The following is a 24,350-nucleotide window of genomic DNA, read 5'->3' on the forward strand; positions in this document are numbered from 1 at the left end:
ATGTTCTCCTGTTGAGGTTCATGTCTGTTGATGTGCAGCTCTTCATCTATAATCTCTCTCTGAAGAAGCATCGAGACAAACAGAGGAAGAGAGGGTTTGACTCTCCGGGGCCTCTCTGCTCCTCACTACCTGTTAATGCACCACAGTCAGTCTGTCTTCAAAAGACAGGGGGCTGCCAGGGGAGGGTGGGGGGGGGGGGGTGTGATAGGCAAGAGCAACTTGGAAACAAGGTAAAAAAAAAAAGAAGCTCAAACTAAGAAAAAGAGGCCAAGCAAAGGTAACACAGTCTGGTGCACTTGTTTCTGACAGAAAGTGGAAGGAGAGAGCGACGGAAAAAGAGGACAAGCAGCCGGAGAAAGTGCGGAGATGCGGCTTTTCTGATGGTCTCATTAAAATGGGAAGGCGGTAATCGGGGACAAGCGCAGGTAACAAGCGGCAACAGAGCACTCAGGAATACCAAAGAACGGTTTCAAGAGAACTGAGGCAACAGTAAAATACAAGTCAGAAAACACCCGGGTGATGCTTGGAACACATTAGGCGGAATTCGTCAGACGGTGAGTGCTAATATAAGCAACCAGAGAGGAATGCTCGAAAAGGAAAAGCAATTTCTAATATAGATGTAGCTATACCATCTTTCAATGGTGGTTTATATTAAATTCCCTAAGCATGGAGGCAAACTGCCCTTCTGTCCCAAGGCAGTGCTAAAGTGTTTGGAATTGGGTTAAGGGGGAAATAGCAGTCATTTTCTGAACTCAAAATGGAAGGTTTTGCCGGGGAAAAAATGATGCGGAGGCCAGGAAACGCAATCCATCTCTGTGATGATAGAATTACATAGGAAAAGCTTCAATAGAGCAATCTGCCCATATAAAGAGCTACAACTTAAGAAAGAGATTGACCCTTTATTAAATCAGGTGTTCTTGCATGAAGGATAACTCCCATTTACAGCCGCATCACGTGTGTAAGTGGAGCAGAAAGGTATCCTTCTGACCAAATCAGACGTTTCTGAGTGGCGCCATCACTTTGCACAGCGATGATTGGGAGCCAAACGTTTTCTTTCCGCATTTTGGAATTCAAAAAAGAAACTTTTCATCAAATTGATTAAAAGTGCGTCTAGATATCGGCTCTTTCACTTTCTTCCTTTTGATTCTTTTTTGGGAAACATGCAGCGTAAGAGATCTCTGGGGAAATGCAAGGCTGTTTTGCAGAGCAGTGTTGCTTCTCTTCATGGAGTTACCTGGGACTCCAGGGCCTGGATCTTCCCCTCCAACTCTTTGATTCTCTCTTCCTTCTTTTGAGACTCTGCCTGGGCCTCCTGCCGCGCGCTGAACTCCTCATCAAACTGAAAGAAAAGAGACACAAGTATGTCTATGTGCAGATAACAAACATGAGCACACGGCTGTAAACACACACACACACACACACACACACACACGCAGGTTGGTGAGCGGCAGCATGTCTCCAGAGAACGGCCACAGGGCGCATCAACAGACACCAAAAACATGCTGTCTTACACTCTCTGGCCAATTTCTATTCATAGCCCTGGTGGCCCTCGAGCCCTGTTGTCCTTTGTCTTTGTTTCAGGCCTGGCTTTCATGTATGTTGATGGATCTAACCTTTGCAGAAACCAAGCCATGTCACTACGATGATTTCACCGGCTCAGCAGGGGGGAAGCAGGCTGGTGGGACAGGACTCTTAAGAAAAAAACATAGCCAGGACCCCCCTGGTGTCCCCACGTGGTGACAGTGAGGCTCCTTAAGACACATTTCAATATTATACACACTATGCTCAGAGTAAAGTCTTTCCTGGAATAAATCAAAAACGCTATGAAGCAACAAAGGGTTAACTTGAACTACACTAAAAGATAAAAGTAAGTTAAAGTGAGACATCCTTAAAGGGACACGTTGAATTGGAGAACTCGACCAAAACAGCCTGCACATAACTTAACTCTGTCATGACACTGTGCACAAATAAGTATACATCACAACATCGGCATTGATTCTTGTAACGCTGATACGGATCATGTAGCGTCACAGCCAGGTATCGATCAGGGCATGGCGAATCAATAGCTTGTCTGGGAGCTCGGAGGGAGACAAAAAAAAAACGTGCCTGATGGGAGGCGGCCGACCAGAGGCGCTGCCGGAGTGATTAATGTCTCACCTTTTTGGAGAACTCGGCCGCTTTCTGCTCACTCTCGTCAACTTTGGCTTTATCCACGCACTGATCTGGAAAAAACAAGACGGCAACGGTCACGAGACGCTTCAAAGTCGTCTCCGGGCGAGAAGCTCGGCGGCTGAGAGTCACACTTGGACCTGCGTCTCGTTTTCAAAGCACATTAGGGCGAGTCTTTAAAAAAAAATTGTCCATTAGGTGTTTACAACTTAAGATGGTCTTAAAAAGTGTCATGCATCAGGAGTGCCCTTCAGCACACCTCAGAATGCTAAGTGGGTTATGTGAAGGTTGTGTGCGCTTCGAAACAAACATCAGACAAAACTTAGAGGGTTGGACCAAATCAACCCTTGTACTTTGTTTTCTAAATGTTCTGTGTGTGTGTTGCAATTTATTCAGTTTTAATTTATTGCGTGATTTGGAATCACATGCGGATGAAATTGTCTTCAGGACAGAGCAAGTGTAAATTATTGTTAGATCACACGTTACATGACACGAAATGTGAAGAAACAAAAATAATTTAACAAAACACACCCCGGGAAGTTTTTGTAAGAGCTGATTAAATCTTGGCAAAGTAAGTAAGAAACCCTATTTAAGACTGCATCGGATCTCTGTGGATAGGTCTAGAAACTTTTAATGACCCTTTGTTGGCAAGTCACAGACCTGTTAGTGACACAACACGGAGACACTGGTGTTATTTATTTCATTTCTCTGTTTGAATCTTTATTTTATCCCTTTAGTAATTCAGCGATAATAGATGTTCTCTGTATGATTCCACGAACACAGCTGACAAATAACCCCCGCCGAAGAAAAGCAAAGTTTGAAATGATACTGAGTTTACTCAAGTCATATTTATCAGATATAATATACTGTAATGAATAGATGACTCCCCCCCATGTTATATGTCAAGCCACTGCAGGTGTTTGTCAGTGGAATCTCGGGGGGGGATCTGGGAGGATAATGAGAATAACTGTGAGGTATTTTAACCATATTTAACAATTTCAGTGGTGAGACTCATGCAGCAGAAAGTCTGTCAAATAAAATGTTATTTTACTTATTTTAAACACCACGAGTTAAATAAGTTAAAGTAAATATGGATGGATATCAAAAAGTACCAGTCAGATGGGTGAAGTCGACATCCAATCGTTTGCTGTAGCCAAAGTCGGGGTCCATGCCGCTGCGATGCAGGACCACCTGAGACACGCATTCTTCTATCACCTTGTAGTACTGAGGCCTGACGGGTGAGGAAAGATAAAGCAGAACAATTAGACAAGCCACCGAAAAGATATGAGTGACACAAACTCTACAAGGCTAATTAACCACACATTATTCCCTTATCCGAGCTAGAGGTCACTAAATGCCAGACGGAAAAAGGTGCTGCGGGAGAAAATAGACACCCTATTAAATTTGATCACTTGCTTTCACCCCCATCATGAAATATGCAGATTAATAGTCACACAGGATGCGGCTCTGTGTTCCTCTGTCCATTTCAAGGTGACAGACAGTGGCCAAGGCTGTGCTTGCCCTCTTGCCTAATTTGCAATCATCTTTGCCAATTAGAGCAACCATAAAAACTGAAATGTAAATCTAATCAGTGTAATGTGTGTAATTGAAAGCAAAATGACCGGGAAAACATGTCATCCAGTTAGGAGTGTGACTGAGAGCCTGGTGTTGCCGTGTGGGAATCGGCCCGGCTCCTCCACACAGGTCGGGACGTGACCTTTTCTCAGTAACATTATCAACTTAAATTGCAAGTGACATTTAATAAATACACAGCCGGCTTAAGCTGAGCGCCAAACTGAGAAATCATTATTCTCCAAGACTGACATTGACGGAGAGTCTATGTTTAAATAAGCGACGTAAACAACCAGTTTTCGTTTGTCTTTCTCTTAAGAGCGAAGATGCATTAAAACCGGGATGATAGATGTGGAAATTTGACCCTTGAGGATTCTCTTGAACGATGCCTAACAAATTATCCAAGGAAAAAAATTCCCTAAACTGGGAACAACAAAGTCCACGTGGGCGTGACCAACTAATTGTTCCAATTTGCTTAATGGCAAGGCAATTCTGGAGCAGGGCTGTGAAGTCTGCAGAAGCTGGATGAATATATTACCAGGAGGAGGAATACAGTATCAGCAGCTGGAGCAGGGACAGCTTTCTGATTCAACAGCAGCTTTTTAAATAGCAAACCGTCTCCTAGAGAGCGCGCTGTCAATAGCACAAATATATTACTACACTGCAGGTGTGATTCCACTGGCAGCTGAATTTACACAAAGTCTTTCTTGTTATTAGAAAGCATTGATATCCTTGCAAACTCCTGTTTTTGCACATATTCTCATGTAAGGAAAAAGGTGATTTCAACAGAAATCATAAGAAAATGTACAGCTTTATAAATGTGCTATAATTTATTATTTTTATAACACATTGAAGGGACGGGAGCAGAGAATATGACTAAAATAAAATGATTGATTTGAGCAGGCAGAACTGTGGACCAAGTGCCAACTGGATTAACTCGGTGCAAACTGGAAAATAGCAAATACATTAAAGTATGTGTCTTAGTTCAAAGTAACACCGGTGATGAGCAGCAAGTTGTTATTCCCAAACATTAGTGTCTAAGTCCTTGCCTCTCACCGTTGCCCACAAACTAAAGGCTGTGTTCCGCCGGTGCCTTGTGGGTGGACAGGCCGTATCATGTTACAAACAGCAACATGAAAGAACACACAATTCTGAGCCAAAGCAAATAAGAAAATCAGCATTTAGGTGCCTCCTGTTTTCAAAGCATGAAATACCATACATTAAGCCTGAGCCGGCGGATTCGCCCACTCGCGACTGGAACAAGCTGGTGAACGCTCGCACATCACCCTGCCTGGCTTAAGCACTGTGGCACTCGGCTTACAACTGTCACCGATGTACACCACATTATTATCTCAATAAGCCGCCCTATTTTCCCTTCGTCCTCCATCCGCCACCACCGAGCAGATAGGAGCAGGGTGGAGATAACTAGAGATGGAGAGTGTGACCCAGAACTGTCAGGCCCCTCCACAGTGGGCAGGGCCGGGCTCCAGAAGCAAGCATATAACCCCCCCCCTCCCCCCCGCGCGCTGCATCATTCCCCACCTCTTCTTTTTACTTTGGCACCTTCATTTCTTCCAATGATAGCTTGCAGTTCAGCACAGCCGCAGCCACTTGATCTAGCTCCGCTCCACATAACCAGTGTAATCCCCATATCGCCGGGCTGCAAAAGAGCAGATCTGCTCTATATTTACTGGGCGGGTTTGATGTGCTCCCATTCATTAGGCTTGCAGTGAGAGATTAATTATCAAAAAATAAACCAAGCCCTGGAGAGGAGAGCGCCAACTTGTGTTGTGTTAGGAGGAGCGACAGTAGACAAAGCCATTGAGGAGTCTGCCCACCGTAGACATCCTATTATTAAAACACTAATTATTAATATTTAACCAAAATAATCAGTTAATCGACTATTATTTGAAACAGGATCGAGCTGTCAAGTGGCATTAAAAACACAATGCTAAGAAACAACTTAGTCGATTTCATCAGGTATGTGAAGCACACACACACACACACACACACACACACACACACACACACACACACACTCTTTTGATCACAAAGCCAAAGTCTGTCACACCTTCATATAATCAACCTAACGACTGGCACCATTAAAGAACAGCACGCGTCGTCTGACCCCCCACTGTGTTTGTACTCTTATTTTGTGCAAACACTGGATTTATGTTTTACATTCACCCAATTTGAACCAGAACATGGAAAAAAAGAAATGGTAACTTTAAAAGACTGGAAACAAAAAAATCCATTTGAATAGCTGTGTGTACTGTAGTACATCATCATTATCATCAACTCCACAGCGATGATGGAACGGGAAAAGCACACTGTAGCCAGAATGTCTGCCGGATGTGTTGTGTGTGCACATGTGTTTGTGTGTCCTTGCGTTCGTGATGGAGGCCAAAGGAAAAAAAAAACAAGATTTTTCCAAAACATATCTTTAAAAAGACCATCAGTTCTTCTAAGAGCTGTGGTGCTGATGCCTTCTTCTTGCTGGCGTACAGGGGGGGGGGGGGTAAATGGAGACTGGGGCCGAGGTGGACGTGGCTGTACTCGCCGATTAATGTGAATTCTATTTCTCGCTTCTTCCGAGTAGATGAGGAATACATTATTCATAACTCCAAGGGAACAGCAACTTGTCTATGGTAAATTCATCTTCTTCCTCTCATCCTCCCTTTCGACATCCAACTTTCCCCTTTTTAAAACTTGTTTCTGAGAAAAAGGCCTAACACAGCAGTAAATTCATCAGTGTCATTACTATTCAGAGGAGTGGCAGCCCTCCTGTCGATGAGCGATCTCTCTGCTCTTCATAGAAAGTCGACACTTTAACACTTTGAGATGATTGATTAATCCCAATAACATCCTCACTCTGATCAGGTTTCTCCACTTTACTGGATACAGATCAAACACATCTGGGCTGGTTTTAACACAGGTAATAATATAAGATAGGGAAGTGACTTTATATAACTTTATACTCATTTTCAACTCTAACAAGAGGAGTCAGGAGCTGCAGAATGAAAACGGCCTAATAATCTTGGTGTCATATCCAACTGTTTTTCCTCCTGCTGGTTCAAAGCTGATGGGTCAATTATTAGATAAGTTTTAGTGATTAAAATTGGAGGAGATGATGGCGATGTTGCCAATGAATAGGTTGGACATATTCCAGGTTTTACATTGGCTGAAATCTGATGTAGCCTATATTATTATTATATATATACTCGTATATATAAGAGCTTGGGTGGTAGGTTTTCTATTTGTTCTTACATATGTTTATCTTCTTTTATTTATTTTCTGCCTATGTGCGTTTCCCTGGGCGACAAGACAAATGTATCTTCATAACAATGAGGTTAAATGTCAAGTTGAATTAATGAATATGAGTTTAAATTAAGACTTATATATCAGTAGGTTCAAAGAGGGTTTCTGCCGGGCTCAACATATTAAATGACCTTCTTATGACCATAATCAATGATATTTAAAACTTATGTTAGGTTTGACAGATATGAAGAAATATTAAAGTCTCACTTTCCCGTTATTAAAGAAAAGGTGAAATATAGAGAATAACCCCTGAAAACACCATGTTAACTACAGACAGAGAAATGAGGTATCCATTGTTTTCCCCACAGCCAAAACCAAGTGCAAAAGCCACTAAGTCATTAACTATTTCCTGGAATGGACAAATAAGATCAGAGTTATGTATGAGGTGTTTCATACCCAAGGAAAAACACACAGAAAAAATAATTATAAAATTATGACTGTACATGCACAATGACAGACTCGAGCAGGACGTAATAATCACACACAACCTACCTGATGTAATAGTCATTCCTGATGAGCAGTAGGTGCTGGAGGATGGACAGGAAGTAGGTCTCGGAGCCGGTGTCTCTCACCATGTTGGACAGGAGATGGTAAACTTCATTCATATCAGTACAGGAGCACGGTTAAGGAAAACAACATCACCGCAGGATGTTTACTTTTTTCAGATTCTGAGATAAACAAGTGGGCGGTTATGCTTCACATCTTAAAAACACACATTCTGAGTTCATTAAGGTCATCCTCACTGCTGTAAACATTACATTTGCTTTTCTTTTTCATAACATTTTATTTATTTTTCCCCCCAGTTCCTCACTTCAGCTCTTTCTGACAGCCGTCATTGTTGGAAAAGCAAACGAAGATGTGATTCCTCTCATCCGCTCCCTCTGGGGAGCTAACAGCTAACTTGAGGAGGGGAATTGAAAAGAAAGAATCTTCCCTCTGGTTTACCTGTCACTCCCAACCTTTTAAGATACTGGGAATTAATTACATGAAAACCTCACTGGTGTAACGTTTGAGACCAGAATGATGAGGAGCCGAGCGTTTCGCAGGCCAAAAACACGGCTGATATTCGGTCCTCAGATTGAAACTGACATGTACTCAGGAGCAAAAATTCATGTTATTAAATTTGCAAAAGGTATTGATTATGTGTCTTACGTGTGCTTTCCCCAGGAGGAGGCAGTGATGGGTCTGACATCTAAAAGAGATGTTAAATCCGACAGCCTTACTTGTTATTCCACCATGTTTGAATACTATATACTACATGTATGTTTTCTTGATTATTTGCAGAGGATTGGTTTCTCCAAAGCGTTTGTTAATGAGGAATCTTCAAAGAAACAGAAAAGTGTATGAAATGTAAGAACGACGGCGTAATGGAGAAGAAAATCATGTGTATTGAGTCACATCTTAAAAATTTAATTTGTAGGTAAATGTTTTATTTGTAGTAAGAAGTTAATTTAGAAAAGAATAAACTCATGATACTCAAACTTCTAATAGTGTTCTTAAAGAGTAGCTCTAAGTAAAGAGCCCAGGAAAATGAATGATTTGGAGCCCATTTAATTTGTTTGCTTGAGAAAAGGAGGATTTCCCTGTGGACACTCGTCTTGTGTGTAAAAGTGGAATAAGCCTCTCAGATATGTGCACAGATGCAGAAAAAAACAAACAAGAGACCGTTCCATGTTAAGCTCCCAGAGATGAAAACCGGATTGCCATCATAACGCAAAGTGTGAGTCTTGACAATGTGTGCTAAAATATTTACAGGGTGCTACACACTGATTGGAAAGTGTCAATTTAAAACGGTGCCAACATATGTTTGTGATTCTCCTCCCTTCTGCTTTCGCAACAGAAAATGTCATTTTAATGAATATGTAAAAACGAATCTTTATGTGGCTGAGCTTGAGGACTTAGACGGAATTAAAGTCCCATCAAGGCTGAACACATCACCAGAGCAACATTTGTATTTCTACCATAAACATGCACATGAAGAATAAAGGCTGATTACGTGGCTTTACTGATGGGATGGAGCCAAAACACCTGATGTTTAAAGATAAGGACAAATCGAAACTAATATGTTCTCAAGGGTAAATCTGAAGGTTTTGCTTATTTCAAAATATATTATTGTCAGTTCTCATCCACAGCTGGTGAACAATGATTCTAGAGAGTATCAATAATTCTGATTATTATTATTTTTTACAACAGCACTGAACTGCAACACGAGATAACTGCCTCATTTGGAGCAGATCCATTTTTTAAAATACTGGTTTTGACGCTTTTCCTATTAATTTCCACAATGTCTGTAATTAAACTCCTATCCCATATCAAATTTTTAGAGACAGAGGGGCGGGAATACCGGCTCCTCTAAAGTATCATTCCTCTCCCTTGTATTAGCTGAGTATGAAGCCTGGGAGAATTACCAAATCCTGTGAGATTCAATTATAGCCACACCACAGCAGCATTTGAGAGGACATGAGAAGCAGCTCAGACTGGGAAAGTATCCAACTAGCTTCATCTATCACTAAGCTGCAGACATAAACCTAATGTAGAATGCCAATCCAGTCGATGACACTCCCTCTAAGCTCGCTTTCTCTCCCGCTCGCTCTCTCTCCCCCCGTCGCTCTGTCTCTCTTTACACTCTCTCACCAAATAATGAATAAACATGAGCGGCAGTCAAGTGTGATGTAGGCCAGTCAGCGGTGGGGTCAATCAATCACCATTCCACAGCTCATTAATATGTATTAGTGGCCCGGAGTCACCTCCTCAGCACCTGGACCCGGGCCGGACACAGAGGATACGAGCCGCTCCAGGTTAATATTCATGAAACTGCCGGGAGAAACAAGACACATAGGCAATGCTCAGGTAGTAGAGGTACAACCTGCGTAATATGTGTGTGTGCTGTGAGCATGTGTGTGTGTGTGTGTGTGTGTGTGTGTGTGTGTGTGTGTGTGTGTGTGTGTGTGTGTGTGTGTGTGTGTGTGTGTGTGTGTGTGTGTGTGTGTGTGTGTGTGCTGTGCAGGCCAAGGGTAGCCTAGGCATTCGAAGCATGCTCTGAGCTCACAGATCAATAACGCATTGTCCTTGGAAACAAACACTGGGCCCACTCATTTGTGAACCTGCTCAAGCACATCATTAATCCAGGTCCACTTTTTTCCCCCCTCTCTCCATCCTCTCTCTCTCTCTCTCTCTCTCTCTCTCTCTCCACACACACACACACAACCTCCTCCCATCAACCACACGTGTCAACAGGAACTGTCACTCACTGCGGCGCTTTGTGCCCTCACGAGAACTATGGGATTTGGTGAAAGAAAAGGTTGTGGGAATGGAAATCTGCATAACAATGTCAGCGTCTGGTTTTGTCTGCTCACAGTGTCAGACATCCATACATAGCCTGAGAGAAGATTTGTGAATTATTAAAGGGGTTCTTCTCTGGGATGCTTGAAGAAGTTTCCATCTAGGGAATTCTATCTGAATTACTGCTCAACTTAATAAGTTTTACTCTGGATTTTTGGAGTCAAATGGACACTGGTAAAAAAAAAATGGAGGGTAAAATGTACTTTCCAAAAAGAACAGAGAAGAGGAGTGATAAGATTAAGATTATGGGAATAAAAGTAATATTATTTCAACCTGCACTTGCCAGAGTTTCACTCCTTCTGGATCCAAATCGTGATAAAACTACAACACCTCTGCAAAGCTCGTGGACATTTCCTCTTCCATGAAAGAGGAAATCTCTTCCAGATCTGTGTGTTTAATTCTTCAGAAAAGACCATTTCTTGTCAATTACTTTCAAAGACCTGATACGTATGATAATGTGCTGCTGTTGTGCCCGAAGCTGAGGTATTTTGTTATCTGTTAAACTTTTTATAAATTCAATATAACTCAACCACTTCTGATATTCCTATTCTCAGATGACGCATTGCCTAAAATTATGATTTTATTTCCCTTACTTTAATATATTTCATAACGTGCTTTTCATTTTCCAGTCCCCTCTAAGTGGGACTCACACTGAGAATATATAAACAACTAACTGATAACAATAAGAAAATAAGAGTGTTTGATATGTTTCTAAAGTACAGTCCCACTTGACCTAATACTAACAGACGGAGAATAAAAAGTGAAGAGGATGGGAAGAGTAAATAAAAAAGAGGAGTTAACGGGTGGGAGGTTAAGATGACAGCGGTTATTTACCTACTATGCCTGCTCGGGAGATGGAGCTAGACAATGTGCTGCGGCTCCTCAAATCCCTCTCTAATGAACCGAGCCAGGAGGGGCTTTAGCCTGCAAAGCTTGACCAAACCCACAATCGACACTCATCTCCTCCTGCCAGTTCCGCAGGCATATTCATCAGTGTATTCACACAAGGGAGGACTAAAGGATATTCCATCTCAGCGCGGATGTCATCCAGGCGATGGGAGAGTTCAATGGAGTCCTCCTCCTTGTTCTCATTGAACACCTTCAGCTGGATGTCAAGCTCCTCCGTCTCTTTTAGTTCCTGAAATGAGTTGCACACACAGCAGAGAGTTGAGAATGTTAACTCGTACAAAAGGTCATCTCGCTGTGTCGATTTATGAAACACAGCCAAGGAGCCTTATAGGAAATATTTAGATATTGTTGTGCAAATGTGATATTCCTATCTTTTAATTATTTTTTAATCATTAACTGCTTTATATTCTGAAAATATATAGCACAAGAGTATTAGTTGCTTTGTTCCAGCTGTAGAGCGATGCTGGAACTGACCTAAACCCTGGTGCTATGTATTCCAGACAGTAACTATTCCTGCACCTGTTCCAGCCACGAGGGGCTAGGGGGGGGCTGCTCTTTACCACTTCTCTATGAATCACCAGCAGAGGAGTTTACAGACAGAGACAGGGCCAAACGTAACCCAATTTCTGCAGGTATCAATCACGCCGCACTGTTTTTTGGGCGCGCCATCTGTCTTACGCAGCTCTGCTTCAGAGGGAGGTGCAGAGAAGAAGAAAAAAGAAAGGAGCGAGGGAGAAGAGAGCGAGGGCAAATATATGCATCGAGGACTATAAGAACAAAACAAATTGTGCTTCCTCTTTCCAGTGGAGGCCACTTCTCCCTGCCAACAGCTACACAACGACTCCTGAGCATAACTCATAATTAGATGAAAGAGTGTCAGTTTGAATGTCGACATTAAAACCGGGGGAACGTGGCATTCATAAATGACGGTACACCGAGACTCTTTCATATCAGGGGGACGAATTGGAGATAATTAAAGTAATGACAGTAATAATCAACAGGAGCAGCTGGGATGACTTATTAGCAACTGGCTCTGTGACATGTTCACCCCACTCACTACAAATGAGAGCTTGAGTGATGAGCCGGAGCTCGTTTGCCTGCGCCTCATGTGAAGATGTGTGAAATGGTTTGATTATTATGCCAAGAAGACGCAACCTGTGCGATGAGGTGCGAGCGCTGACTTACACTCGACCCACTACGGGTTATACCGAAATTACAATTACCAATTAAATCAGCATTGTTAAAACCGACCCGTATTGATGTCACTTGTGTCACATGACGACTCCGGGGCTTGTGATTTTTACACCTCTGCTCTTTGGTTTGAATGTATGAATATTTAATTTGAACAGAATTAGGTTAAAGCAAGGACTTTAAAGTTTTAAAGCTCAGGACAGTAAATGTATGACCATATATTAAATATATCCTAAGAAATTATACGAGTCTGAATGAATCAACGTTGAGCTCTTAACTAGTAGAGACTCAAACTGTGATGTCTTATGCTGTGAGACTACAAATCAGCAGGGAGGAAGTAAAATGTATTAAAAAAATGTATATATGTTGATCAGAGTTACATTTTTTCGACAGTTTAACCTCAGGAACAGGACCTGACTCGATTATTCCTAATGCATGTGAAGGAGTTAACCTTGTTGCTATTTGTTAGTCTAACAACTCACAGGCAGGATCTTCTTGAGGCCACATCTCAAGAACTCGTTCCGCAGATGTATCCGGAAGTCCAGGTCGTCGGGGGAGGTGACCAGAGCGTTGATCAGCTGCATGCAGGCAACCTGCGGTGGAAACAGGCAAAATACAAAAACAGTAAATATTTATGACAAAGCCTTCACATACATTAACCAAAGCAAAACATGTATTGTAAATAGCTTCTAGAGTGAATAATCAAATATCTCTTTTCCAAAACAAACTGGATAGAAAAGAGACAGCGATGAAGAGGCTGAAGGGTAAAGGGAGGAAAAGGAGCTGAGGAGAAACAGTGAAGGTCTGCTGTGTGTATTGACTAGATGTGTATTATTAATGAATTTATTGGTTAGGAAAAAGCTTTCAAGTACGTGTGTGTGTTTCTGTGCGGGCGAGTTGTGTCGGACGGGGTTAAGAGGAAATTGCTGATAAGTTATAATGAGCAGAAAGGGGTTTCAGGGGAGCGAGCCGTGGATAACAGAGTTTTCCTTGGACAGGCGATCGATAGGAGGCTGAGGGATTCCCATGGACGAGGTGAAACGTTGTCTTCAGGAACCTTGACCCAGTGCTGCTGGCTCCTATGTGTTATTAATAAGATGCCACAACAATGCTGGTGGTCGCTGTGGTTTCCTGAGTAAGTTTTATTATTTTTCAGGGTTAGAATTTGTATTCAAACCCGTCGACATTTTCACCTAAATCACAGCAGACAGATTCACATGAGGAAAATTGAATGCAGAATAGCAGAATAATGAAGTTATTTCATCCAAATATATGGAGCAAAATACTTTTTCAATTATTATTTCAAAGCTCTGTTTAATTCATAACAACTTAAATTATTTTCCACCCTTTTGCTCAGTAAAAATCGAAATGATATTTACCTCTGTGAAAAGAGGAAATGTTTTTATTGGGGTTTGTCTGCATGACACAAAAACTCCTGGACAGATAACCTTGAACCCTGGTGGAAGTATGTGGTATGGGTCAGGGAAGAACCAATTTAATTTGGCGTGGATCCAGATTAAGTAAAGCAGATCAAGGAAATATTTAGTTGAGAATTTTAAATGGCTGTTTTTTGGTTATTTTCAGGGAATAATTCACGGAGGAAATGAAGTCTCTGGCATATTTAGGGATCTGATATCCATGTGTGTGTAGAATTTGATGCAGCATGACTGAATTTAAGGGGACTATTGGGCCTTGGCAGAGATATGCACTCTTCTGAGTGATATTCTTGTTTATAAGAGCCACGATCAAATAAAGCTGCTTTGTTTTTTACAGTTTCCCTGAAATTGTAGCAGAACAATGAACCTTTTGTTTGCCAGATATGGAGGTAAAAAGCATGATGATATGCGATACGGATATAAGCTACTGCCTGCTCTCTTGGGAAAGCTTGTTACAGTAAAGGAAGCAGCACCACGCTGCATGTGGTACCAGTGTCTGCCTCCCAAAACATGGCAGACTTCCCCGTGTTCCAGAAAAGCTTGAGGGCCTCTAAGCAAGATCTGTGCATTGACACATATCGCTGTCTGCAACAGAGGCCAGACACATAAAAGAAGCTCCACCAAAATCTTCACAGGATCTCTGTGAGTGAAGAAAGCCATGGAGCTCATGAAAAATTCTTTCTCTTCTGCTGCATACAGATGGATGCTTACATCAAGCCCCTCAAACATACTTCAGCCATGTATTGTGGAGCGGGAAGTGGTTGGGTTGGGGAGGGGGGCATAAGTTGTGTCAGGTTTACAGAGTGTTGCCATAGGGGGGGGTTTGTCTAAACATCGTAATTAAAAGTTGCAGCGCTGGGACGAGTTTAAACGCCAAACGTTGAGTTTCTCTCGTGCTCAGCAAACTACAGCAAAACACATTTTAATCACATTAACAAAGTGAAGTTCTACAGCCCATCACAGGTTTTGGATAAAAAGTCAATTAATTTCCTTGAGCCCCCCGCATCAGCACGGCATTTTAATTTACTACACAATTAGAAGTGCTTCATTTCATTAACAGCAAAATTTAAAGGAAAAACAACAGCCTTCCGAATAAAAGAATATCTACTCTCTCTTCCACCACCCGCCTCATCAGTTTCCCTTCATGACTTTTTCCTTCACGACTTCCCAATCCCGCGCAGTTAAAAAAAGTAATTCCTTAAGTAATTCCCTACTTTTGCTTTCACAAAACCATGTTTTAAGTGGTGTTTTTACTGCTGTTATATAGTTTTTCCTGCTGCTGAAGAATACTAATGAAAATGAAGAGCGCTGTGTGCTGTATTTGCCCTTTCACACCAACTCCTCCGGGACCCGACTTGACAGCAGCGTGGAGAGGGAAAAAAAAGAACGGGGAGGATTCTGTAAGATGTGAAAAACAATGAGCTCGGCTGCGAGAGGAGGAAAAATGTGAACGGGAATGAAAACAGACACAGAGCTGAGAGGAACTCCACGTATATATTGTTTTTCTGGTGTTTTTTCGCACAACAACGGGGCAGTTCAGGGGCGGCGCTCAATGAAGCAGGTGGTTTTGATTAAAACAGTGGTGATGGACCTGTGGGGGCATTTCAACAGTCCCACCATCACATCCCATCATGTGCTGGAGGGGCGGCGGGGTTGACAAGGGGACAGGAAGACACAAAGAGAGACGGAGGAAAAACACGTGTAGGGAGACAGCTGAGGCCGAGGTACCACGGTCCCCATGGAGACACAACTGTCAATTTCGGTCTTGTCTCACATCAGATGGGGTGTCCCTGACAAAAACTGAATTTGAGTGAGTGACACCGGACTCATTAGGGTTGAATTAATGGGTGAGAAAAAAAAGGATTCCACAGAATAATACTCAATTTAGTGATTCGGTCGTTATTCGTTTATCACTGATTTTATTGTGTAATTTAAAAATGACAAAGGTGGAGACTGCATTGGTCATTAGCTCTGCCACTAAACTATCAGTTCAGGTTTATCTTTCAGGAGGGTAATAGCAGGGTAGTGAAGAATGCCTGATAATTATGAAAGTGTTATGTGAAGTGCTTTTCTGCCAAACGATCACTAACCTGGAGCTGCTGCGCCTCGTGGTTCTCCAGCCCCTCAACGATCGGGGCAAATCTCTCTTTATTGTTCCTCTCTGCAGCAATTGTCATGGCAGCTAGTATCTTATCCAGGCTGGAAGAAAACAGAGAGCGGGGGAGCGGGCAAACAGAAAAAAGTCAACAAACACTTTTATCACCTCGCTGACAGGACATTTACTCATAATTTTGCAGCTCAAACACTCTGTTTCTTATCTTCCCCTGTGTGTCGGTGTGGACAGCCAGTCTTTGGTCACGCTGACAAATGCTGCTGCTTTCCATCTCTTTGTATATAATTCGGTTCATTATTGCTTCGGTATCTAATTTTGACTTCATCATAGTTGTTACGAGGGGGATGCTCTACGGAAAGCGGGGATTTGGTCGTGTTTGGTTGGACGAGAAGGGGGGGGCGCAGATGATTGCACGGACCCCCAGACTAATGTGCAAATACACCTATTGAGAAGGAAGGCAATTTAGAGTTCCTGCAAGGGCTTTCATGCAGCTTGGCTAAAGAGGACATTGGGCAATTTAAGCCTCTGAATCGTGAATGAAAGAGAAAGTTTGAGCCACACAGATGGAAAAACAAACAGAGGACTGCGATAAAGAGTAAATTGATGTGTTCTGAGCACTTACCTTAACACTGATTTTACAATATGAATACACAGAAACTGGCAACAGGTGGCCTCTCTGTCACTGCGGGGCCCCTTTTGCTATTTTCCCTTCATTAGCGGAGCTAACCCCTGTCCTCAACCATAATACTTCTGTGGGTACAGAAGAGCCCTTAGCCTGAAATACAAGTTCCTCTCTGTGTTAAATCAAATAACAAATCAATAGTCCCGCTCGGCCAGATATTGAAATGCCAGTTTATATATGTGAGCACATGTGTGTAATCAAACATGCCACTGAGGCTGTTGTTGGTTTTATTACCTCGTGTTTATATCAACCCTACAAAAAATATTATAATATTTCCAAAATGACAAAATAGAAGCAGTTCTTTGTGAGCGAGGGAGATCATCTGTCTGACAAATAGGATTGTACGTGTGGAGTAAGCCTGACACAGAGATAAATTGAACGGCCATGCTCTGTGATCGGGGTTAGAAAGTCACAGACGAGCACGGGGAGCTGCATACTGAGCAGCTCTAAAGCCGGTTCAGACGACGCTTCAAAACAGGCGAGATGGATCTGCTTAACTTGTTGTTTTCCCGTTTGATGCTGTCAGCTGAAGTGGGTGTTGAACACGAGCCAGCGTCACAACATTGGCTGAGCGGAGAAGTTTCTGAACAAGAAAGTGGCGCCGCAGCTCCTCTGGCTGTCAGTTCCACAGGACACGTACATTTAATGTCGGGCTCTGATCATGGAAAAGATCTCCATGTTTACTTCCATGTCTTCTTGAGCACTTTGAAAGTGCAGAAGAGAGAGAGAGAGAGAGAGAGATGCTTACTAACTACACATCCAGTAACTGCTTAGAATAGTTGCATTGCGTAAACATCCACTGTGTAAACATAACAAGACTGAAGTCATCTTCCGGGAGCCAATGAAGTAATTGACTGTTAAAATGAGAGAGCATTTCTGTTGTGCTGACCCCAAAAAGCTGAACAGCTTCGAATGAGTAGAAAGCACAGGTGGTGGTGAGGGGGTGTTATGGAGGAGTAATTTGTAACAGGGATTTTAGGAAATTGAACTGAAACTGTTCAAACAAATAAAAAATGCTCTCGTCACCTGAAATAAAAGGAAAAACCTGAATAGATTAAATAACTGTAAATACAGAGAATAACACTCTTTGATATTCTTCAACCTTTTGCACGATGAGGCGTCAGAACTACAGACGTGAAAGTCCATCCCTACGGTCAGTGATGTACAGACACGCCGCTTCTCCTACAGAATTGTGTTTTAGTTTATTTCCACCACTGCATAAACTGACTTTGAAGTGCCATTGTTATTCTAGTCTGGCCCTGTGGGAAACAATAAAAAAAAGCACTCCCCTAAATCCAATTTATAAGCTGTCAGCCAGGTTGTGTATCTGAGGCAAACTACACTGAGCAGTTCAACACATGAAACAGACTAAACTGCATCATCCGACCATGTGACTCAATGGGTTCCTGTGCTGTCTGAGGTCAGCTGAAACTTCACCATGTGCCTACTGTGAGAGTACACATGTCTGCCTGTGGCACAGTCTCTGTATGACTACGTGCCCCCCCGCCAACCCTGTGGGAGAGGATTGAAGCACTTTGTTTTTTGGTGATATTCCAGTGTTTACAAGAAGCAACCTTCCCTCTCGCTGTTTCAGAAACCTTGTGGAGTGTGTTAACAGAGCAGAGCTGGATCCACATCACTTTCATCACTGGACCTTCTCTTCCTTTTTCTTGTCATTAGTCAGGCTTTAGAAATGAAGTTGTGAGGTTTCCAAAACAGCTGTTATTTACTGACAAAAAAAGTTTCTCTCACTTTACTCTGAATTCTCAAAACTTGCTTCCAACTTTAAATTGTGGCGAGGCAAAAGGACGCATACGGTGATTACACTCATGTCATAAAAATACTTTTCCAGCATGCAAATACTTGTACGTTTATTTCCAACAATGTTCTGAAACCTGATGCTGGAATCTGGATCAGATGTAATTTGTTTTAATATAAATACTTCATTAAAGCTTTGTTGATTATGTAAAGTGCAGGGCTGTTATGAACCCAAGTGGTAACCCATGGTAACATTACCCACTGGTTTGTGAACTGTTGTTTTGATACCTCGAGTTTGGCATTTTGGCCCGTGCTATTTCTGTATTTTGGAACATGGGGGGGGGGGTTTGAACAGGGATACTGCACGCCCACCTACACCTGCGACCAGAGAATCAAAACTCTACCAAGAAGCCTTTTGAGCACATAATCAAATATTTATAAACCTATTTGCAGCACATTAACTGTGTATTGACCAAAGTTAAAGAAATATTCAAATTTGGATATGTTGATCTTAAACTTTCTTCTGTACATGTATTTCTTTAATCATATGAAAAATCTGGGAATGCGTTTGAGAGCAAGATGTGAAATGAAAGGAAATTCAACTTACATGTTTTCCTCCCCAATGATACAAAAGGCAGAGAGAATCTTGACAATCTCTGTCATCATGTTGGTCTGTTTGGGGTCGATGGCTCGAGCCAGCAGCAACAGGCTCCGCTCATCTCCCAAGATCCTTTGCAGTCCATACTGTAAAACAGAGGGGGGGGGGGGGGGGAGGTAGGATAGAGGAACAAATTCCATTGGGTATAAATTAATGAGAGCATTTGCATTCATGTAGAACTTTCACTTTCACTTTCCTTAATTGTCTTTTAAGGAGGGACAACGAGGCCATGGGAGAAAATGGAGGGGATGATGAATTAATTCAATTCAGGACAGGACTATAGGGACAAATACTTTTAGTCTCCTGTACCTCCTGTCTGCCCACAACCGGAAGAACGGGTAGAGATGACCACGTGTGGGGATTAACTCTAAGGGAAGCAATATCAATAGTTCATCTATCCTTGAAATATGGGCCACTTTTGAGAAAGGAGCCAGACCTCCCTGAAAAGGATAATTAAAAGATCTGAGACTGTGAGCTAGAAATTTGCTAAATTAGCTTCACTTCTTCTGTCCCATTATCCAACGCTTGTCAGGGTCCAGATTCGAAGCGTGTTTGGATATCTGGCCACCTGAGGTCCTATTAGAAATTTCAAAGAGAAAGTGAATCCAGTGTCATTGGTCTTCTAATTTATCGGTTTAAACTAGAATTACCAAACTGCGGTTCTATTTGGCGGAGGCGAACAACCGCAGTGAAGTTTTCGTGAACATTTTTTTTTTCCCAGATTCATATAAGGTCACAGTGAACTTTAACTTTCACCACTTAAATGTAATCACTTCCTCTTTGTGTCGAAGTGACAAACTGATCCAAAGTGGAATAAGTTCCCTTAACTCTGTTAAATCGCCTTCAAGAAGACGATTTGCTTCTGAGGTCACAGTGACCTTTGACCACTGAGATCGTATCAGTTAATCAATGAGTCAAATGTGAAACAGCACCCTCGAGATGATATTACATTCACGAGGTTAAACATGTGTTTGAGAGGTCAGAGTGACCTTTGACCACCAAAGTCATCCATGAGTTAAGGTCAATTGTGCCAGTTGTAATGAACTTCCCTATCGGAAGTACTAATATGTGACATTTACAGGAATCTTCAAGCACCAGCAATTCATCAGTCCATCTTTGAGTCCAAGTGAATGTTTGTGCCACGTGTACTTATATTCACGTTGGGCGGCTCTGATAGATTGTGTTCAAAACAACGTAATGTCACATGACCTTGACCTTTTGTAATCAGTTCATCTTTTAGTGTTTGTAGTAAATTTGAAGACCTTACCACGAGCTGACCGTGAGATACAGGCATAATTTACACTATTCTTGTATGAATTCTTTCAAATGAAAATAAAATCCATTATTATTATATTTGTGCAACATGAAATCCTACAAATCAACTGGATGGATCGTCTTTTCTTTGTGGATTCATACAAACCTTATTGTTCATGAAAGCCTTCAGGCACTGGATGAGTTTATGCTGGTTCCTTTTGTCGATACTCTCTTGCCTGAAAAACAAAAGGAAAGAGACGTGGTCATGACACGAGCAGAACTTAGAACTGTAACACCGGTGCAGAGGTGGTGAGGTCAGAGGAGATCACTCACGGTTTCTTGTCCAGCAGCTTCTCCAAAGCATCCAGAAGAAGACCGAGACCATCATGACCGAAGTTATTCACCCAGCTAGAAAACAGAAGACAGACACATAAACATGAGTTACTAATATTCTGTCAAAATTGTTATTGCCCTCCTGGTTTATTGTAAGCCATGTTGATTCACAGGAGAAAACAAACACAAGCAATATTGTATTATCCTCGGAGGAAATCAGTCATTCAGACTAATATGAAAGGTTTAACACTCACTGTGATAAAGGGATGGTTGTAGTGGTTTTTAATTCCTAACAGGGAGGGCTGCAAATCAAAATACACCCTTCCCCTCCGTGAGAGTGGATACAGTCTCAATCACTTTGAATTTAAACTGTAGTCATTATCAAGGAAATGAACTCCCACCCATCTTAACTTAGTGTTCCAACCGCTAAGCACTTTGTATACAGCCCCCCCTCCTGTGCACGGCTATATTCCTGAGCCAAAAGATTAAGCAATACAAGAAAGATAACACTGTAATCAATAATGGATCGCAAGAGATAATTGGCTATAAGCCACAGCGTATCAGAAGACAGCAAATGATCCAGTGCAGATGAGCCCATTTGTCTGGGAGAGGCGAGAGGAGGGTGGGAGGAGGGGGGGAGGAGGGTGGGAGGCCCGGTGTGGTCACAACCAGATTATGTCATTAGCATCACGTGTTTCCAGGCCCCTAACTGTCAATAACACAAAATGCATGGGGCAATTTTATGAAATTTACAGGGCACAAGTCAATGAGTTATCCCGCCTTTCTGACAATGATTTGAAATAATAATAGTTTGGGTATTAAAGTAATTTGTATTGACTCAGTGAGTTAGAAAAAACCCTCAATTAGGGGAAAGATACACTAGCCTGAGGCGAATGGTGGCGTTGAGGTATTTCTTTGATCTGTGACTAAATAAGCACAAGCTACAACCCACTGCTACTCAAATTTCATCAGAGGATGAGCAAAACCAATTAATAAGTTATTAATATTTACTGTGGTGCATAATGATGATCTGTTTTCTTAATAGAAACAAAACACCACAATGTTATGAATGTCTGAATGAATGTCTGTTTACATAAAGTATTCCAGTCTTAATGTTTGGTTTATTTGGTTTGAATGTTTCCCTCTTTCCATAACAGAACAAAACAAACCGGCTCAGTTTTCTGCAAAATAATAACGCAGTGGTATATATTTGTGTTGCAGAGGTGGCAGCGGTAAATGAGCGACTAGGACAACAAAGAGGGAAAGGAGGTGACACGGCTGAGGGAGCACAATCCAGTGAATCCACAGTCTTTGTTTATGCTCCTTAGTAATGATGGTAATGTCAGTCTTCAGAGGGCAGGGAATGGAACCAATATTTGTGAAGAGAAATTCTGTTTATTACACAGTGCGACTGTAATATGGGATTGAATGAACGCCGTGCAAGCTGAACAAGGTGTGTGAGGAGGGCACTGATGGAAACTGTCACACCCTATGCATTAAGAACGTGTGGAGGATTTACTATTTCATACATCACATGTCATAGAGTGATTTGACTGTGTCCGGCATTTAAAACCATGGATATCAATGTCCTCATGGCGAGTGCCACCAGGAAGGCTTTGGAGGAAACGAGTGAAACTGGACATCTGGTATGTTTGGAAATGAGCTTCCATACATACAAACACAGATGCTGTCACACAATGACCAGTCCATGAACCCGCCCTTCCACTGCCTGGGACCAAGAGACAGAGCCAGGAGAGACACTCCAGTGGTCAGTGTGAGCAGCAAGCTCACTTTCATGTGCAGCTACACTAAATGCTAAACATCTGTCTGACACCACCGCTCAAACTTTGGAAAGAAAGAAACCCACAATATACCACTTCTATTTTTGGTTTATTGTTGACATTTCATTATGTTAATATCAATTGTTTCCATCCATCCATTACAGACCCCTGATGTTTAGGACTAAGATAAAATGCTTTCCTGATGAACAGAGATTTACAAAAGAACTAGATGAAGATGAATCTAGTACAAACACACACAGTCTTGTAAAAAGATTTAAAAGAAATCCATCATAAGTACTGACTATTCACAGAACGAGATAAAGAGCTTTGTAATAATTACTCTCAGAGAAGATGCATTCATTAAAAGAGAATGTAAACTAAAACTGCAAAATGCATAAAATAAAGGAGAGAAAGGAATCGTGTGAGCAGCAGATTTCTCATCAGAGCTGTGCATCTTGCTGCAGGTTGCAACATAATGGAGTCCTCCAAGGTTCTTCCAGGCACTAAATGTTGAGACTCCTCCCTGCATCTCAGACTGTCGATCATTTCCTGTCCCCTCACGTACAGCCTGCAGCTCGCCTTCTAAATGTCCCCGAAGTTACCACAAAGAAAATGAGAGATGGTGCTTCTGCAGTGTCCGTCCTGAGGCTGTGAAATAGCCTTTTCGCTGGTAATCAGAGAAAAAAGGCCTTAGAGGAAAAAATACTATTACAGCTAACACAAATAAATTTACTAGCAGCAACAGTATGGGTGTGTACGTTATAGTACATGTCTACCTTTCCTTTGTAAGAATGTGTTTTCTTTATTGTACACTGATTATCAAGAGAAACATGTACATCTTACAGCATTATCATAGTGAAGTACAGCCCTTTGTTGCTTGAGAAGAAAAGCAACAACACTTAAGTTGAGCTCGTGTTTGGTCAAACATAACAAACGCGTTTCTCTCGGCCATTCAAATATCAATGTAGTGATTCAACATTGAAGGAACACGAGATCGAATCCCTCCCTTATCAGACTCTTCGTCTAATGTGGGCACACATCCAAGGATTTCATTAACTTGGGGGGGGACTTGTTCATCTAATATTGATGGCTATAATCCTCTAGTTAAGTGCTACCAAATTGTGTTACTTTCTGCAATCATGTATATTCCGCAGGCAAAATGAAATATTAATGGTCGGTCTTGGGTAAGCAATTTCTTACTTTGTGTTATTTCAACTGGCTTGATACAGTTGTATGGTATATGGAGTTTAATTATATGTTAACTACTATGACACGTATGCACTGAAAACTTCAGATTGGCCAATAGATAAAGGTTTAGACACAAACTTGCTGCAAAAATGTATGTTCACCAAAGATCATAATCAGAAGTCTATCTTGGGAACTTAACTTGACATTGTCTTCCTGTCAAATAGCATTTGTCGGCCGAAATATTTCACTGTCTGACATGTGCTGCCATGACAAATGCAATCATGCCTGATCTAATGCATTTCTATTCTGCTTAACCTTATCAGGGTCACCAGGGGTCTGGCGCCTACATCACATGCATCATTGAATAAACCCTGGACAGTTCAACAGTTTATCAAGGAGGCGGAGGAGAACTTCAACAGAACATTCAATCTCGAATAAGAAAAATATATAAAGATATTCCTGACAGCCAGCAGATTCAAATCTAAAACCATCTCGCTGTGATGCGACAATGCTAAACACTTGAGCCACCTTGAGAAAATATGTGCATGTATATTGAAATTACTACTAATATGTACAGTATTTTGGAGCTGAGCAGAAGTGAGCCTGCTATGAAAAACGGTGACATTCAGCCCATCGCCTGCTTGCA

The 24,350-nt window shown here is 41.8% G+C and overlaps 1 protein-coding gene across 3 annotated transcripts in view; it reads right to left on the minus strand.

The window, feature by feature from the left end:
* diaph2 (diaphanous-related formin 2) overlaps window positions 1–24,350 on the minus strand; it is a 344,506-nt gene that overhangs the window by 219,302 nt on the left and 100,854 nt on the right. For all 3 annotated transcript variants that reach the window (XM_061079060.1, XM_061079061.1, XM_061079059.1), the window contains 10 exons: window positions 20,736–20,810; window positions 20,569–20,638; window positions 19,098–19,234; window positions 16,028–16,136; window positions 12,984–13,094; window positions 11,427–11,539; window positions 7,552–7,668; window positions 3,282–3,400; window positions 2,158–2,222; window positions 1,235–1,339 (listed from right to left, as the gene is read on the minus strand). In XM_061079060.1, the coding sequence (XP_060935043.1) occupies window positions 1,235–1,339; window positions 2,158–2,222; window positions 3,282–3,400; window positions 7,552–7,668; window positions 11,427–11,539; window positions 12,984–13,094; window positions 16,028–16,136; window positions 19,098–19,234; window positions 20,569–20,638; window positions 20,736–20,810 (1,021 nt within the window). The remainder of the gene's footprint in view (window positions 1–1,234; window positions 1,340–2,157; window positions 2,223–3,281; window positions 3,401–7,551; window positions 7,669–11,426; window positions 11,540–12,983; window positions 13,095–16,027; window positions 16,137–19,097; window positions 19,235–20,568; window positions 20,639–20,735; window positions 20,811–24,350) is intronic.

Source organism: Limanda limanda, chromosome 10, assembly GCF_963576545.1.
Source record: "Limanda limanda chromosome 10, fLimLim1.1, whole genome shotgun sequence".
NCBI classification, from domain to species: domain Eukaryota; kingdom Metazoa; phylum Chordata; class Actinopteri; order Pleuronectiformes; family Pleuronectidae; genus Limanda; species Limanda limanda.